General features: G+C 32.9%; 2 protein-coding genes across 3 annotated transcripts in view; one reads left to right on the forward strand and one right to left on the reverse strand.

Annotated features, from left to right (window-relative positions):
- LOC142980068 (zwei Ig domain protein zig-8-like) overlaps window positions 1-17,511 on the reverse strand; it is a 505,717-nt gene that overhangs the window by 117,428 nt on the left and 370,778 nt on the right. The gene's annotated exons all lie outside the window — the stretch shown is intronic.
- The window catches only part of LOC142980066 (uncharacterized), a 38,562-nt gene continuing 36,275 nt past the window's right edge, over window positions 15,225-17,511 (forward strand). Inside the window, exon 1 of the mRNA XM_076125348.1 lies at window positions 15,225-15,402. Coding sequence (XP_075981463.1) covers window positions 15,291-15,402 — 112 coding nt within the window. The 5' untranslated portion in view covers window positions 15,225-15,290. The remainder of the gene's footprint in view (window positions 15,403-17,511) is intronic.

The following is a 17,511-nucleotide window of genomic DNA, read 5'->3' on the forward strand; positions in this document are numbered from 1 at the left end:
GTTATGAAAACATATAATCTACTTAAGGAATATCAAAAAATCTGATGCTAATTGCTGCATTAATAAAAAAAATGTATTTTTTTTTACTTTTTGTCATCAAAAATTGTTTCGTTAATTTAATTCAATATAGCTTCACAAAAAAGGTAAGCCAATCAATGCCTATAAATATAATTGAGCAAAAACCAAATTCTGTTTTTCAACGGAATCACAGTTAAAACTCAATTACAGTGTTTCAAGCCGAAAACTTTGTACAATTTGAATTTAGCTATAGCTATTCTGGTCACGTCGACTGGAACTTATAAATGGTGAACACAATAAATTAGACTGAAACTATGTCAAGCCTTATTTTGAAATAAAGAGCTTATCATTCAGTCAACCTACGCATTGTTTTATCAAATACTAGGTAGCTGACCCGTGTGGTTAAGCTTGCAAACACACCCAATTTTGGCATTCCTTTAGGAGTTGATTTTAAGTAATAAATAACTAATGTGTCATTTCGTATTTAATAGTATATTCATTCTAAATGTCATCCAAATCGGTCTAGCAATGAAGCCTTGAAAGCATAGCAGACAAACAGATTAAAACTTACGCATTTATGTAATTAGTATAGACTGACTTTAGACTTGCTTTGTGCGTGTTTCCTTTGAAAATAATAGTCTAGTTTCTTCCTCAGGGTATAATCATTACCGATCTATGTACATTTATGTATTGGTTTAGTCATTTTGACATAAAAGAAAGACGGACACACATTCGTGATATTAGCATAGATGGATTACAGAAAGGTATTTTTAGCAAAAGCATTTACATTTAAATGCAAATATCTATGCATATTTTATGTTTTACCTGCTGATATGAAAAGGTCAAGGGTTCTGAAACGAGTACGTGGTTTTTATTACAATCAAAGGGTTATTGAATCCTTTTATTCCATTTCTGAGTAATGCGAAATGCTAATATACCCGTCTACTGTTCTTTATAATGTAAAATGAATATAAAAATTGGACGACTATAAGAAAGAAGAGGACTAATTCGGTATTTATTTTTTATTATAAATTACAGCGTGAGTCATACCTGTAAAAAAATGTAGTTAACACACTTTTACTGTGCTTAAATTAACGATCATCGTAATATAATGGTTATAGTATATCACTAATTAAAAATAGTATAAACAAGGAATAAAACAAACATAAAAAGTTTCTGCAAATGTCTATAGCTAATGACAAGTTAGCAAAAGCAGCACAAAATAAATAGAAAATACACAAATGCACCAAAGATCGATAAGACATGAGAAGAGGGGCTTTTATCCAATGGTGGAATGAGTGAAATTGTACTGGCTGGCAGGAACAGATTTCTAGTATACCAAGACACCTGTAAACCTAGTGTCAAAGATAGAAGCTACCTAAATAAACAAGCAGACGCTGGACAAAGTAATATTTAGGTCAAAGACGACGGTATCAAAGGGTAGTCGGAGGTCGTGTGGATTCTAAGTATTTTCACAGGTATTTATAGATACAAATAATATAAGGTCTTATGTTCGCACCCGAGATTTGGCGAACTGATTATCGGGTTTTTAAAATTCCTTCTGCAAATCTTTTCATAAAAGCCCGGGGGTTTGATGATCTAGGCATAAGGCCTTGTCTTCTATAATATTATATGGGATTGACATTATAAACAGTGAACGTTGGTGTAATTCATAATACGTCTTTACCTTTATGAATATAAAGTGTGGAAATTCATAACAAAAATATTTCATTCGAAATTTTACGGTAGGTAACTGGTGCACGGTCACTTTTCAACTCGAGACTAAGAAACCTTTTAAAAGAATTCCCGCTTTCACGTATTCTACTTGTATTAAGTAATCCAAGATAAAATGCATGCGCATTCGTTTCCGTATTATGTAAGTTAGATTTTTCGACCGCCGCGCAGAGGTATCGAATAGTTATTTCTGAGATTCACTGTAAAAAATTGCGCAGTTGGCTAGTTTCAATAAGGCCAGCCGTCGGAGCCGAATATCGGCCAGGGGACATTATTATTATTATCTCATGTCAGATGATACACACGACACGCGAACGCTAATTAGTTATGCAAGTAGGCTCAATATGTTCGTCTTAACTATTTTTACAAGTAAATATTATTTCCTTACGGAATACGGAAGCACAAACACAATTTTAAGTGAAAATAGATACTTTAAACAATAAATTAGAAGGGAAACTATTTTCAGTTTAAATATTTCGGTCGAATGGGTCGTGGGCTGAAAGAATCTCATGAATTCGTTACCTATATTACAATGTTGCCCAAAGGGACCGTCCCCTACATATGTATAAGAGGGTGATTGCTTGTTTCTAGTTTCCAGTAAAATGAGGTGAATGGTGAATGGAAATGCAGGGTTTTGTTAATTGAAAAACTGTCTGACAATGCCTGTGCCTGTTTATGTGACTATATTAACACATGTATATAGTACATTATATGAAATTTAGACGGTTATAATTTCATTTATGTTTATAATTTCCCGTGCTTAATATTTAGTGAATTTGCTATTGAGTGACGGGGACTTTAACAGTCGTACAACAAACAAACACAAAGCAATTTCAAACCCATCGTCTGTGAGACGACGATTATTTAATCAAACAAATATTAAAATTTGTGCCTCATTAGATTTGAACCCTGAACATCCACGTCCTTTGATTGCAGCGTAGTTGGCTACCTTAACTATTACGCCTTAGGAGACTAAATCTGCTACTTGGTCGTACGATCGATCAGTAGTAAGAGCAGACACTTACTTGCGGTATCTTCTCACGAGCAACGAGCTTCTACAAATGTTAAAAAAAATAACAAATTCAAATAATTTGTATGTTTACAAAATAAAGTTTAGAATTTTAATGATCACCTCAATAACCATTTTTCTACAGGTAAAAATCGATATCCAATTTACTCATATTATTATCTTTCAAATCCCACTTTTGACAAACAAACATAATAACATTACATTCCGTTCCCCACATCCTAATATCCATTTCAAATTCTCCTTTCCAATATTTATGGGTAAATTAATAATATTTTCACAAACATATTACGATGGTATCGTTTGATACCATGAACACATTCAATAGACCATGGCGGGGGCTCTCACACCCCTAAAAGAGGGTTGTGGATCAAATAGGATACTTTTGTTAGGGTATGAAAGGGGATGAAATCAAGTATGTTGGGAAAATTGAATGTTATGGGTTTATGGGCTCGGTGGTTGGTAAACAGTTCAATAATTACATATGTGTGACTAGGATGAAGTGGCTTGGTAAGGATTTATGGTTTCAACACAAAAGATATTGGACTACCGATGTGAGTTGGTGGTTGAGTATCTTGGGAAAGGCTTTTGTCATGTATTTTGACAGGATTTGGTATGAAAAGTATATCACGCGCAATTGATTGTATCTCTTTTGAATTTTGATGTATTCCTAATCCTTTGGGGGTTTTTTTATCATTCCTGATACTCGTCGCCTCGTAGGCACATATTCTCAATGTGACTGTGTTACGTAAACTCTACATGCAATATAACTACGTTGACTAATCCTCTTGGGAGATAATTACCATTACACACGCTTATATCTTCCAAAAAGTCAATGAAAGTATACGCCGTGTATTTACCTGAAACAAAAAAAAACATGCAATTAGTAATCTAACGCGACAAAATTACAGTTCATTTTAATTTATTTGTATGTTAGTCAAAAGTCCATAAGATAAAATTAATTCATAAATAGATAGTTGTCTCTTACAACTGTCGAAATAAAATGTCGTAAAGATACTAAGTATGTAACATTCTATGCTGTAAGAAACATAAACAGGAAAAATGCTGTCACAAAATAAACTAATCCGGCATAAAAATTAAGTCGCATTTTGCCATCAAGGCATCCGGTCTGTAGGCCTCATTTCATAATTTGACGAGTGCTAAACTAAAAATGTATGAAACTGTATGAATAACACCCCCGCGACCTCTGACCTATTTCGCTTGGAAACACACGGCACAACTTTTGCGGCGGCACCGCTGCGTTTTATAAATGTTAATTGCTGGTATATTTAAACAGGTTCGTTTTTAGTTTGTTAACGAGTGAACGAGTGAAATGTGGAAGTTTATTGTTTTGGCTGTTTATTTTTGCGAGTTTTTTATTTAATTGTAGTATTGTGTGAGCCATTTTGTAGTTTATTAAGGCTTTACAACGTGTCATAAGGTCCATCGACATTACTACGTCTCCTTAAGCTTCCCAATTTAATATTGAAAGAAGCTACAAGAAATCTTTAGTTAATGAACTAGTCTATTGCATCTGGTTATAGATCTTGCATCAGTGTTTAAGGAAATACTATGCTTTATCACAGAGAATTACGAAATATCTCAATATATTTGAATTTTCAATTCGTATAGATAGATTGATAAATACCCATATTATACTTGACACAAATGGTTTTCAAAAAACAATGATCAATATTTTTAAATGAATTACAACCTTTTTATGCGGTTTTACTTGTATGCACGGTTTTATGAAAATAAGGCTGTCAGACCGTTTCCCATTAAAGCCTTGAAAATGTAACAGAAATACAAAATTATATTCGCATTTAATTCACAACATTAGTACAAATTCGAAACATTCCATCAATGTTTATATTTAACTACACTCAGATTGGTATTTGTGACATTATTGATTCCACTGTAAACCTGATGAATATTCAACGCAATTTGATCCTGAATTTCTTAATTGAATGCCGATATAATACAGCTGTAAGCTTCTAATGTGAAACTGGTACTTTGTGATTATTATACTTATTTGCTATTAAAGGCTCATTAAGAATTTCAAAATATAAACACTGTTAGTTTTGTAACTATTAATTATGAATAATATATTATGATGATATTATAAAAGCTACTATTTTTTTTTTTTTTGGTAAGTATAATACCCAAATGTGTAGCCGTTTGGCTTTCATGTTCACATATTAGGTCGGGGAAAAAGTCTTTTCGCATTATAGTATGTATGAAATTGTAATAAAATCTTTTCTCTATACGAAAAAGCTCGATATTTGGGTACCTCACAAGCTCACTGAAAGAAACCTAATGAACCGTGTACTCATTTGTGATTCTTGAAGCCAAAGAGATTTTATCACAAGTACATACATACTATAATGCAAAAAGACTTTTTCCTTTTTTTTTTTGAAAACAATTTTTACGAATAATATATTATGGTGATGTATAAAAGCTACTATTTTTTTTTGGGTAAGTATAATACCCAAATGTGTAGCTTACATTTTTACATATTAGGTCGGGGAAAAAGTCTTTTCGGATTATAGTATGTATGTACATATACTTGCAAATCTTCAATGCTTCGTCGTAGAATAGAAAATATTCCGCGAATGTGAAACATCTGTGTAAAATTCTTAATACTACATTGATACAGTGACTACGGACTAGGTATCTGGTACTATTACCCTTATAATGACTATGATGCTCGTCACTAGCACATATGTACATTACTACTAATATTACAAAGAGATCATACTTTACGTGTCCAGAGGATTCCTACAACGCATTTAAGTTCAACTCTTGACGTACGTAAATTAAAAGAAAAAAAAAATATTTTACAATTTCAAAATTACAATAAAATATAAACAAAATCATAGGTAAAATGGTTTAACAACGGCCACTCCCAAACAAAAAACTAATCCGTATTTTTCACAGCCCACTTACTGATATTTACTAACACATCTGCAATTCGCTTTTCACGCTTTGAAATTCAAAATATCATGTGATAGTGTTATAATAATTTCAAACAGCAAATGTTTTCTAAGTAATTAATTAATGTAACTAACGTATGAAAATGAATGAAAGTTTTCATTTTAAATGTAACTTGTTTTATACATTTTTATTTTGTAATGTAGTTGCTATTTTAAATCATTTTAGTGTTTAAGTAGTCATGTATATTGTCGTGGCACTGTTGCTTTATGTAGTGGGCTTCCAACTTGTACCTCTTGTGTTTTAACAGCTAACCAAATTATTTGATTAAGAATCTTTGTTCTACTTATAGTGTCACTAACATGTCAAGGTGCATATGTCACGCATATTACTGATTTTAGTTTATGTAGTATTATTTTCGCTGTAAGAAAAATGTCTATGAAATAAGTAATACAATATGTGCGTATAAATAATTAAAAGCTACTTTTTGTGTGAACCTAGATAATCCTATGTGGCTTTCGAGTTAAACTGGGCGTAAGCGAAATTACAACAAAATACAAAGAACAGCTTTTACGTAGGATCCATAAAAACATTCACATTTATAATATTATAGGCGTCGCCAAACAAGTTGAACATAACTTACTATATTAGATAGAAAACAGAACGTAAACAGAGAACTCTCGTTTGACTGTTCTACCAATCGGGCGATTGAAGCGCAATAGCCCTTACCGTCACGCACTGCAATTCCTTCCAAACGGTCCTAAAAACCGTTCATCAAAAAGTTGCGAAATTTTTCAAGTTGTTAAGCCGCAACTCAAATAGGGTTTGCTTCAAAATGGATTCAAATATTTTCTATTTGTATGTAAGCATTTCTCAAATGCACTTAATCATAAGTGTCATAAGACATGCAAGATGTTTAATATAAATTACTGAACGCAGTCTTGTATTTGGTTTCTGCATTTCAAATAAACGGTAAAGCATATTGGTTTAATGTTTCAGCATATGTACGACTCATATTTAAACGTTTTGATTTGATAGGACAGTATCTGGAAGTCATAGATTTGATTCTTAGATAAAGTTACCTTTTGCTCGGTTAAGCAAGTTTTTCTACATTTAGAAATATCAATGGATTCATGAGAATAAAACCAATGGCACATGATACCAAAAACAGTCCTATAGTTAAACTCTTACTCTTTCACTAAGCACGTAATAACAAACCACTACCACAAAGTACCATTCCGAACTTTCATAAATACATACATCAATTTCAATGTCAAAATGTGAAACCATAAATAAGCACAAAAACGCACATCGTTTGAAAACTTTACCATAAATTATCACGTAACACATACCGAGGGCTGAAAGCTGACGAAGTTGTTCCCTGATTGATGACGTCACGTTCAAGTGAGACCACACAAGACAGCTCTATCGCTAATGTTGGCTGCGCTGGCTCAGTGCTACCAACATAATCTTTTTAAACGTCACTTATGACGAGGGCCTTTATTTACGTTTTTTGTTAGAGTAGTTTGAATGTGTGATAGATGGGTTTTTTAGAATAATGTTCGGTTGGAGACGGCTTTATTATATTTTTATATTATAGTAGATTTTTGCGTCTTCATATGAAGACTAGTTTATATTCGTAATTTTGCTTGCGTTAAATAAATCGTAGACTTTTCACTAGGTGAAGTACGATAGGTACAGCTTTAAATAAGCAACTGAAATAACATTTTGAGAGTGGCACCTTCAATCAAAGAATATATTATTCTCGAAAGCAATCCAATATTTCAAATTCCTGTTTATCTATTACGCGTTCACGGTAATAAATAAAAAAAACCCAAAACTAAAAAGTATTCCTGAATTGAATAACCCATTGATTTGAAAGTAAAAAGTGTTAAAACCGTAATTAGTAGCTAACAATTTTGTAAATTACATCGCTAAAAGAAAAATTCTTTAAAGAATTACTGGAGCGAAATAAATCTAAGGAATTTCTTCCGCCCGTTTGTTTGTTAGCATATCACGCAAAACCTACTGAGCCGTATTTAACGCGGTTTCCACTGTTTAAATACCTAAGATTTTACACAAAAGTTACGGTAATAAATACTTTTGGCTTCTTCATGATAAATTAGGAGTTTCTGTCGGTGAGTAAGTTAATTTTTTTTATAATTTTAGATAAAAAATCACTTATATATAATATAATGTTTGGGTGCTTTTAGCATGAAAGTCATTGCCACCCGTTTTCACCAGGTGATAAGACCAAAGCCTTTCAGCGGCTTGAGCCAATATTTTTATTTTATTTTTTCACTCGTTACTCACGTAGATTTACATATTCAGGTTTCAGTGTAGTTTTGAAGAACTACATGAATTATCTAATGTATGTATATGTGTTCAGCTTTTACTGAGGCGGAATTATGCTTTCCTAATAGAAACAAGAAGTTGTATAGATTGTTATTCCACCTGAGTATTAAAGCAGAAACCGTTGCCATGACAACGCTTAGAAACTCTCAAAGGTATCTATAAAAATATTCAAAAACGAAGCTCGCAACTACCTCATTTGCTTCTAAAAGGAATAACAAAAAAGTCCTTGACTTTTATTAGAGTTTCACCTAATTTCTGACATTGAGCTGAACATTCGAATGTTTTAAATTCTCTGAAACTTTTAATTGGTATGGCGGACCTTTGGAATATTGCGTTTCACTTGATATTTAACTTGTCAAAATATTTCAACATTGAACGCACATTTATGTGTCAATAGTAAGGTTTCATAAACATTGATTAGTAGGGGTAAGCACAAATATAGACGTGAAAGATACCATTGCATTTTAGATCAATGATAATCATCATCAGAAGCATATTTTTCTCCATCTACAATAATGACTGAAATTTGTCCTTCTTTTTTTCATGTTCTCATCTAATTTAGCTGTTACTGTGTAGATTTTTTTGTTTTTGTTGTGACGAGGCTGACTTCAGCTCGTAAAATTAAAAGCCCTTAATAAATAAAGATTAAAAAAAAACGACATTCTATGATAAGTTATGCTATGTTAAGCTGACTTCGTGGTGCAGTCAGTGTAACAGATAGTGAATGACTGTGCAGTGGATTAGGATTTGCTTCCCGGATTGGACAAAGAGCTGTTGGTCTTTCTAATGAATATTGGAATAATTGTATAAAGTAGTCCGAGGTATTGTAACAATATGTCCTGTATACGACAATACGCGTACGTACGTATAAATGGCGAAATGTAGCTGTATTTTAAACAACTCTACCTATACTACCTACGTGGTGATGCTATGTATGTATGTTAGGATTGCCCTTGAAACGACATTAAATTAATATTTCAAAGGGCGTTGACCACATCGAGTACTATCGTCCATTTCCGCCATAAATCCGTACACGTGGAAAAATCCGAAGCAAATACAATATTTGTTTAATATTAAAGCTTACTACACGTTCCGCAAGCGAAGGTCAAATATGTGTACAAAACCTTTACAAAACGTAACATGTATTTACAAAACATTTGCCATTTTCAACCTTGTGTAGACGTTAATAAGATTTAAAGTCGCTTGTGTATGAGTGACTGAGTGAAAAAGGCTTTTGAGTTATTGCTACATGGATTCCGAAATCCTATTTCACATTGATGTGTGAATAAATTTAGGTTTTAGATTAATTAAGCGCTGAAAAGGTAGGCAGGCTGTTTATTTTTAGTACACGTTCAATAGAGCTTAAAATTTAAATTAGAAGTGCAAGTCGATATGTTACTGACTATGGGGTGAACAATACAATAAAATTGATAGTTATTAACTATTGATGTAATAATTACTACACAATGAAATCTGCATTATTCCAGTGTCCAAATAATTTGTTGTAGTAGTTCGTCTGACTCCATGGTGCAGTGGTTTAGGTCACCACGCCGCGCCGCTACCATTACATCGGGAGGTCGTGAGTTCGATTCCCACACGGGGCAATTATTTGTGCGATCCAGAAATAATCGGGTCTGGTTGTACTTTGTGTCCGTTGTTTGTATGATTGTAAAAGTCCTCGCGATACGAGACACTACGACACTAAACGCATGCAACGCGAGAGTTTAAAGAGTTATGATATATACCATGCCCTACTTATCTCTAATCTACCGGTATTCAAATACAAGCAAATCTATACTCTATACTAATATTATAAAGCTGAAGAGTTTGTTTGTTTGTTTGCTAAATATCATCACGCTACGACCAATAGGAGCAGAGTACCAGTGAAAAATGTTACAAAAATGGGGAAAATTTTGACCCATTCTCTCTTATGTGACGCCAGCGAAGTAGCGCGGGTCAGCTAGCAGACTATATTTTGTTAGCAAAAGAAGGCAGTTACTGTATAACTTTGGCCATACTTCATTCTCTGACACACTGACGTATTACTTAATAACACAACTCATTCGTAGATAGTAATTAATGCTGGCTTCATTACAACCTGCTTGATAGAAATGATGCATTGTTTTTGTTAGAAAAGCGAATACTTTTTTGAGAAATTAATTGTTTTTTTACGTTGCATGGAACAAGTAATTCTTATACTAGCGATTCATCTTGTTTTCACCCAGGCTGCCGTACCCGAACTAAGCCGCCTTAATCTTAAAAAAAGAGAAAGTGTTTATCAAATACTTTCAGTAGTTTCAGAGATTAACACTACACAGAAGTTCCCAATACACTCGATCTTTCTTTAAACTATTTAAAGTAGTATGCATAAACAATTTTATATACGAGTATAGTAATATTAACTAGCGCGCTTTATCTATTTAACACTAAATCATAGTTTAGAGCTAAACATCAAGCTGTTGAAAATACCATCAAAATAACGTTCCTTATCTGAATATTTCACCGCAACGTCAACGGCCATTTTGGTTCAAATGTTTACAAAATGTCGGACTACCCGTTTATTCACTATTGTCGTGTAAAAGGGTGTTGCTGAATAATTTATTGGTTTATCGCCTATGATATATTTATTGTTGTAATCAAAACGATGTTTATGTCGAAATGTTCTTAGTGTAGTTTATTGAGTGCTGAGTGTCTTGTGTAAATCTAATTATGATTTGATTGATGTGTTGCTTGACCTTTCCTTTTGATTTATGTTTTGTTATTGGAAGTTATATGCGTGAGTTTTTGGCCACATAGTTCGTATTATAGAGAAGGTATATAAAAAATGTATATCATAGGTAACCAAACTATTTCATACTTTTATTGATTCATTAATTCATCATGGCCACCCAAGAGCCTTTGACTTGACTTACTATAACAAATTGCAATTACTTTTAAAGAACAACAGAGACATCATTTCATTATCAAATTTTTACCTTTCGTGGTTATTTCTCTTTTTGTTTTGTAGAACATACCAACCAACTAGAAAAATAATCTCATGAGTTTCGAATCACACATGCACAATGCACACATGGTCCCAGTAAGTATATCAAAGTGTAAAATGTAACAGTATGTCATTGCAGTCTATGTAGCTAAAACATGGCACTTGCATGGTTGGTCAAAGATGTGTTTCAAATCTATTCATAACATAGTCTAATATATTTTCCAAATATGAAGAAAACGAACCTATATTATTGATTTACAAGAACTTTGCAAGTCACATTTCCATTTAAAAATATCAACCATTAATTCATATTTACACTAACTCATTCCGCTTAACGAGCTTTGACTATTCCAAAGCTATTGTCGACAAATAAATACCAGTCGCATTTATTTGTCAATGGCGTTCAAAGGGTTCAGACGTAGGTACCTTGCCTTAATGCTTTTGACATAGAGGAAAATGGAAGGGCTTGTAAAACGGCTTAACCGTCGAGAAGGGCTTTGTGGATCTGTCATCAATTTCTTTTTCCTATGAATTTAAGGGACCGCAGTTTTAGTTTTACGTTAAGTTGGTTGTCTTTTACAGATTGTTTTCCCTTTATTGGTTTAGTTTGGGAAACCGTTTTGTTTTTAGTTTATGGTAAAGTATTTGATTAATTTGTTTGTGTTTTTACGACTGAGTTTCAAAAAGTCTTGTGTAAATGGGTAGATGTATCATTATTGATGTGAGTATTCAAATGTGCCCAGCACTAAGTCGTACGTCGTGTCTTTTTCCTATTGGGATAGAGATAGACTCAAAAATCTGTTTCTAAGATTCTTACATATAATTATTTCACAATTTTATATGAATGTTCTTATATTCATGAGAAAGTAAGCGCCATTACAACAAGTTACAGTCAATACGTGTTTATTTAGTTATCGTGTTAGATACCGAACGCTAATTGCTACAATCTTCGGTCCAAAACACATTTTTACATCTACGAAAACTACGAAAAGAATCTACGAAACTAGGAATAGGAAAGGAATAGCAGGGTGTAATAAAACACAGCAGGTACTTAAACTTGATTACAAGACTAGCCATAGGCAGTGGGGTATAAAAGACCCTGCTATGTTCTACCTAAATTACGCCAAGTATTAACATATAAATTTGTCTGTAGTGAAGGAGAATGACAATAACTAGTAAAACATCCAGTCATCTTTCATTAAGAAATTCCCAATACCTCAAGTTATAACAGGCACTATATTTATGTTTAACAAATTGTTCGGTAACTTGGTGTTTACCCAAGTATTTTAGTTATTCTAGTTGTTTGACTTTACAAGTGTGACCTTTGAATAACTACGTTTATGAAATTACTGAAACTTGTGTTGTCATTTGTAAGTGTTTGTTATTAGTTTAAGGTATAGCTGCATGCGAATAAAGTGTTTGGATATTGGATTTTCTTTGTAATTTTTTATGAAAAGCAATTTTTTTTAAGGTCTGCCTCTAATTGCGGATTAAAGTCTACAAGAATGGAGTCAATTAGAGCTTTTATAAGATAAAAGTGAATTTTAGTGAAAATGTACTAATGTTTTTCCCGCAGGTTGTTCAAAAATATGTACCGTCTTAGTTCAAGACCCATCCTTAAGAACAAAAAAAAATGTAAGAATATGTAATATGGCACTCTAATAAATCTGCCAACCTTATTCGAATTATACCATTAACAGCAAATAGGATGGCTACACCTTTTTTCAACTGTGTAATGCTGCAGTCTATAAACTACAATTACACAGAGGTAATATACTTTCGATGAACAAAGTGCACTAATCCATCTAAACCGCAAAATTATTTATCCCAAACAAATTTATCGACAAAGTAATTACTAATTTATCCAATAATATTCTCTATACGTCGATCACTGGTTGTATAATTGTGTTCCCAATATTCCGTATCCCTAAGGAGAATCAAAAATACACACACTGACCACGTCAATCAATCCATTAATTTTGCATTGAATTTACGGATTTCTGCTGCTATTTTCGCAGCAAATGCAGAAGGTAAGTAAACCGAAATTGGGATAAATGGTAATTCTGTATCATTGGAGATTGTTTTTAAATGATTTCGGTTTCGAAGTGTGATTATCTTTGTGTTAAACTGATTTTCGAGAGCTGAGATTATCCTTGATTAATATAAAGTATTGCTTTCCCGGAATATTTTGTTGCAGGCCAGAAAATGACCTAGCTGAGATCGTGCTGACTTTCATCTTGCATACAAAACAGTCTAGTTTTCGTTTTGAATGCTAGTGTTGAAATGGTTTGAACTGCTTGTAGGGTATTGACATGTCTTGCTGACTGCTATTCTAATAATAATTTGCAGCGATCGGAAAAATTTCACCCAGAAATGGTAAGTTCACCATAGCAGTTAGTCGATACTACGAATCGTCGGTCTAGCCTTTCTTCCAACTATGTTGGAGTCGGCTGATAAATAATAAATTGACCACAGTGATTTTATTGTTAAAACCATTTGGCGATTAAAAAGAGTGGCTAAGAGTTTTTTCCCAGCTCTCCATGGCCTTACCTTCCAAACTGGCGGTAAATTCACTCTCTATGCAACATAAATATCAGCATTTGACCTAAATGAATAAATTATTTGATTTTATGAAATGCAATATCGAACATATTGTTGACTCATTATCATGTTTTATTTCCTTCTATCATTAAACAGAACACGCCACTGCATCACAATTATACGATCTCAATAAATTCTAGTGAATATTTGCACTCAGCGTTCTAGTGGTTATCGAGAAGTGGACTCGCACTTCACATATTTATCAGCTGTATAATAATTTCAAGGGCATGTTCAATAAATGTGCATGTGCATACTGTAATTTACTACCGGGAGTTATGTTACTATAATATTACTATTATTGTATGAGACTGAGATCATTGTTTTGGGTAGGTGAACCGTACCACAATACGTAGTTCTTTCATTGTACATTGTACAATTTAAAAAATATCAGGTGGACTATAGAAGCGTATCCTATTTTTTGAAGTCGGTTGAAAATACACTTATACCTAGTTGCCGAGTCTGTGACCTAAATATATGCGAAAAGGCAAGCAACCATAAACACGGACGGGGGGGTAAAATGGATTTGGACACCTATAACTTGAACTGGAAATTGTTTTTTTTCGGTGACTTCCTTAAATTGGCGTTGTTAAGAATCGGAGTTCCTAGTCCACCAATAAATTATTTTTGATAAAGATTTTAAATCTAAACCTCAGATCAATTGCATAAACTTACAAGTACATTATTGAAAACAGATTCAAACATTAAAGTAACTCTCTATACTGCTCTATGTGTTCAATTTAATTTAGATTTTGTCACCAAATGCGCAGGTATGCGATGGCACGTATTTCACGCCACATTAGTTAGGGGCACGGCAGAACGCCCGAAATAACGCCTTTGAATACCCATAAAGGCTTCGAATTTAAAAGGTATCTTTCGCGTATTTTAGACGGATTTTAAGTAAAAATAATGCATTCTACGAAATATCTGATCAAGCTGCTCTCTCTACAAGCGAAGTAAGAGTTCTGAATGCATATTCAATAATGCTAGGTAACAAGCAATTTTTTCGATTAAATAATCTATATGACTATGCCCAACAATGGGGCAGTATAGGTAAACTAGTAAAAACGCTTCGGATTACTTTTATTTTCCCGTTCGGTATATGATCGCTTACAAACGTTCAACAACTTGTGGTAAAATTATCTATAAAAGTAGTTACAGTTACTCATACACCAGTGTTTTATAAATACTCTATGCTAACAGCTATTGTATCAAACTATAACCACTGTCCTTATTATTTATTTAATGTGCAAGTTATATCGAGCAATAAATTTGCACAATTAAATTGAACGTTAACTGGTATCGAAACTGCCAAAAATATTGCACATAATAAATTCTACAGAGTTAAAAATATTGTGATATACGCCATATTCCGTCTCGTCTTGGGATATCCCTTGTAAGAAAACCCACAGTCATAATACAGTGACAACTGGTACTAATTATTTCGAATCACACATGATCTTATGTAAAAAACAGATCGGTCAGACTCGTCATTTCTTGTTTTCCGATCTTCGCCGATGTTGCCCGAACAGCTCCGAACGTAGCCGATCGATGCGCGTACGCTAGTGCAATGTTTCATGCTATTGACAGCTGACCTGAGATTTGTAGTGATATTATAGTTCTAAATGAATGATTTAAACAAATATGAGTGAAGATAAGAATAATGTGTTGTTAATGAGTGATCTTAAAGGTGATATGAGTGAAATGCAAGATGGGAAACGAGATGGGGAAGAAAATAGTGGGCTTATAGCCAAAAGTGAGTAATACTCTATTACTACGACTTGTTTAGAAGTGTTTATGTTGAAACAAAACAATGTATTGTGTAATAATTGTAAACAGTGGAGCTATTTTTTATAGGGCAACATGTTTGTTTTTCTTTTCGACCTGTTTGGTTTATGTTTAGCTTTAAAGCTTTTACAATTAATATTAACACGTGCAATTTTAGCTGTATTGATTCCCTTTTGTACAATGTACAAAATTTCAATGATTGCGTTTAGTAATAAAAACTCTTATACATAAATAGTGTGAGGCTTTTTGGTGATAATATTATATTCGGTTTTGAAGTTCTTTGACTAATGTTAGTCTGTGAAGTTCAAGGACAAAAGGGCGTTGACCGTTTAGATTGACCGATTAATTCTACTAAATATGCATACACGATGTGACTTATTGTTGTAAATTTGCATATAATTTAACACGGTTGTAAAGAAAAATAGTTGCTACAAATATTTTGTGTAAAATACGAATTCTATTAAGATATCTTATGCTTCAGTGACAACTAAACAATCTTATTGCAGAAATTGACTATTTTTACTTGAATATCAAGAACACTCTTCTTTTTAAAATGTTAACGTAACTGCAGAATGAAAATGCATCTCTCTAGAAGTTTTCTGTTTTAAAAAAGTCACTGTTTGGATTTGCTACATTGGTAATAGGGAGATGAGAAATTAGACCTTCTTATTTCATTTCCAAATAGCACCTGGACAGCTTGGTGAACTCAAAACGTGATGCCTCTCTCACTGCAAAACAATACTCCGAGTGGTATTGCCAAAAAAATCTATGTTTTTAAAGGAAACCTCATGTGCAGAAACTAGTGTTATGTTTAAAGAGAAAAATATTTTCAAAGTCTCAGTGAAAGTCTTTGTAGAAAATGACGTTAGTTTTGTCGTACATGAGTCGTAAAGTTGCACAACAAAGTTAGCAAAGTGAAAACAAAGATTTTATTTTTCTTAGCTAAGAAAGTTGGAGGAAGGAAAATGGAGCTTTTTGTATTTAATATAAGGTCAGTTTTAACGTAACAGTTTATTTGGTTTCAAGGATATTTTCGAAATGAATCGTTCGAATTTTTCAATTTCGCCATATGTTTTTGAATTGCATAATTTTAAACAAGGCCAAGGTTTTAAAATTGGGAACTCCTTACTAAGTAAACGTATACATTACTGAAGCTTGTTTCATTCAGGCATCCAAGCTTGAATTAAATATTGCGTCCGTTTTATATACAGTGTCATTTAAATTTCATAGCCACTAATTGTTCTCAGATTTTTTGTTCATAAATAAATTGGTAATTTTGACGCAAAATTATTACACATATCACATTTTTACTCGACTGCACAACGCAACCGAGGGCATATATACAATAGATAATTGATACGAATTAGCCAGTATTTGTAACAATCAATATTTTTATCATCATTATTTACCTTTATCTCTTCTACCTTATATCTTTTGCAGCAGATTAAGGTAACATAAGGTTCTTTTTATATCATAAATGTTATTTCTCGTAGTGTGAAACCACCTTACGGCTCATCTGCGCCAACTAATCCCCTTTTAAATGATCAAATTACAGATTCAATAATTAATTCACTCAATTAACTGTCAGGCGATATTTTACTTTTGCAATTTTACATGAACGTTTACACAATCAGCAAATTACAAGCGGTCACTGCGGCTTTAGTTCATCTGTTTATCTCTGTTTACGTTAATAAATTGGTATATTTTTTTATATTTTATTTAAGAATTTGTATGTTTGTTAAGCTTTATGTTGTGATCTTATTATGATTTAAATAACTAATGGATAATCTATCTAAGGCGTGCCCGTGCTAAAAGTTTGTTTTTCTTTATAGTTTTCTATAAAGTGTGTTTCTATGTAGTGTGTAATAGACTGAGCTCTTTGATTTTTTGAATCCCGAAGACTACTATGGTTAGAAGAGTAATAATTAATCTATAACCTCCAAATATAATAATGCATGTCCGTGTTCATAAATGCAAACGTGAGTTTAGTTCTCTCGTTGAAACGACTAAAAAGATTTGAATGAAATCGAGCAGTATTATTCCTAATGAAAGACATAAGCAACTTTGTCCGAATAAA

This window comes from Anticarsia gemmatalis, chromosome 17 (assembly GCF_050436995.1).
Source record: "Anticarsia gemmatalis isolate Benzon Research Colony breed Stoneville strain chromosome 17, ilAntGemm2 primary, whole genome shotgun sequence".
Lineage (NCBI taxonomy): Eukaryota > Metazoa > Arthropoda > Insecta > Lepidoptera > Erebidae > Anticarsia > Anticarsia gemmatalis.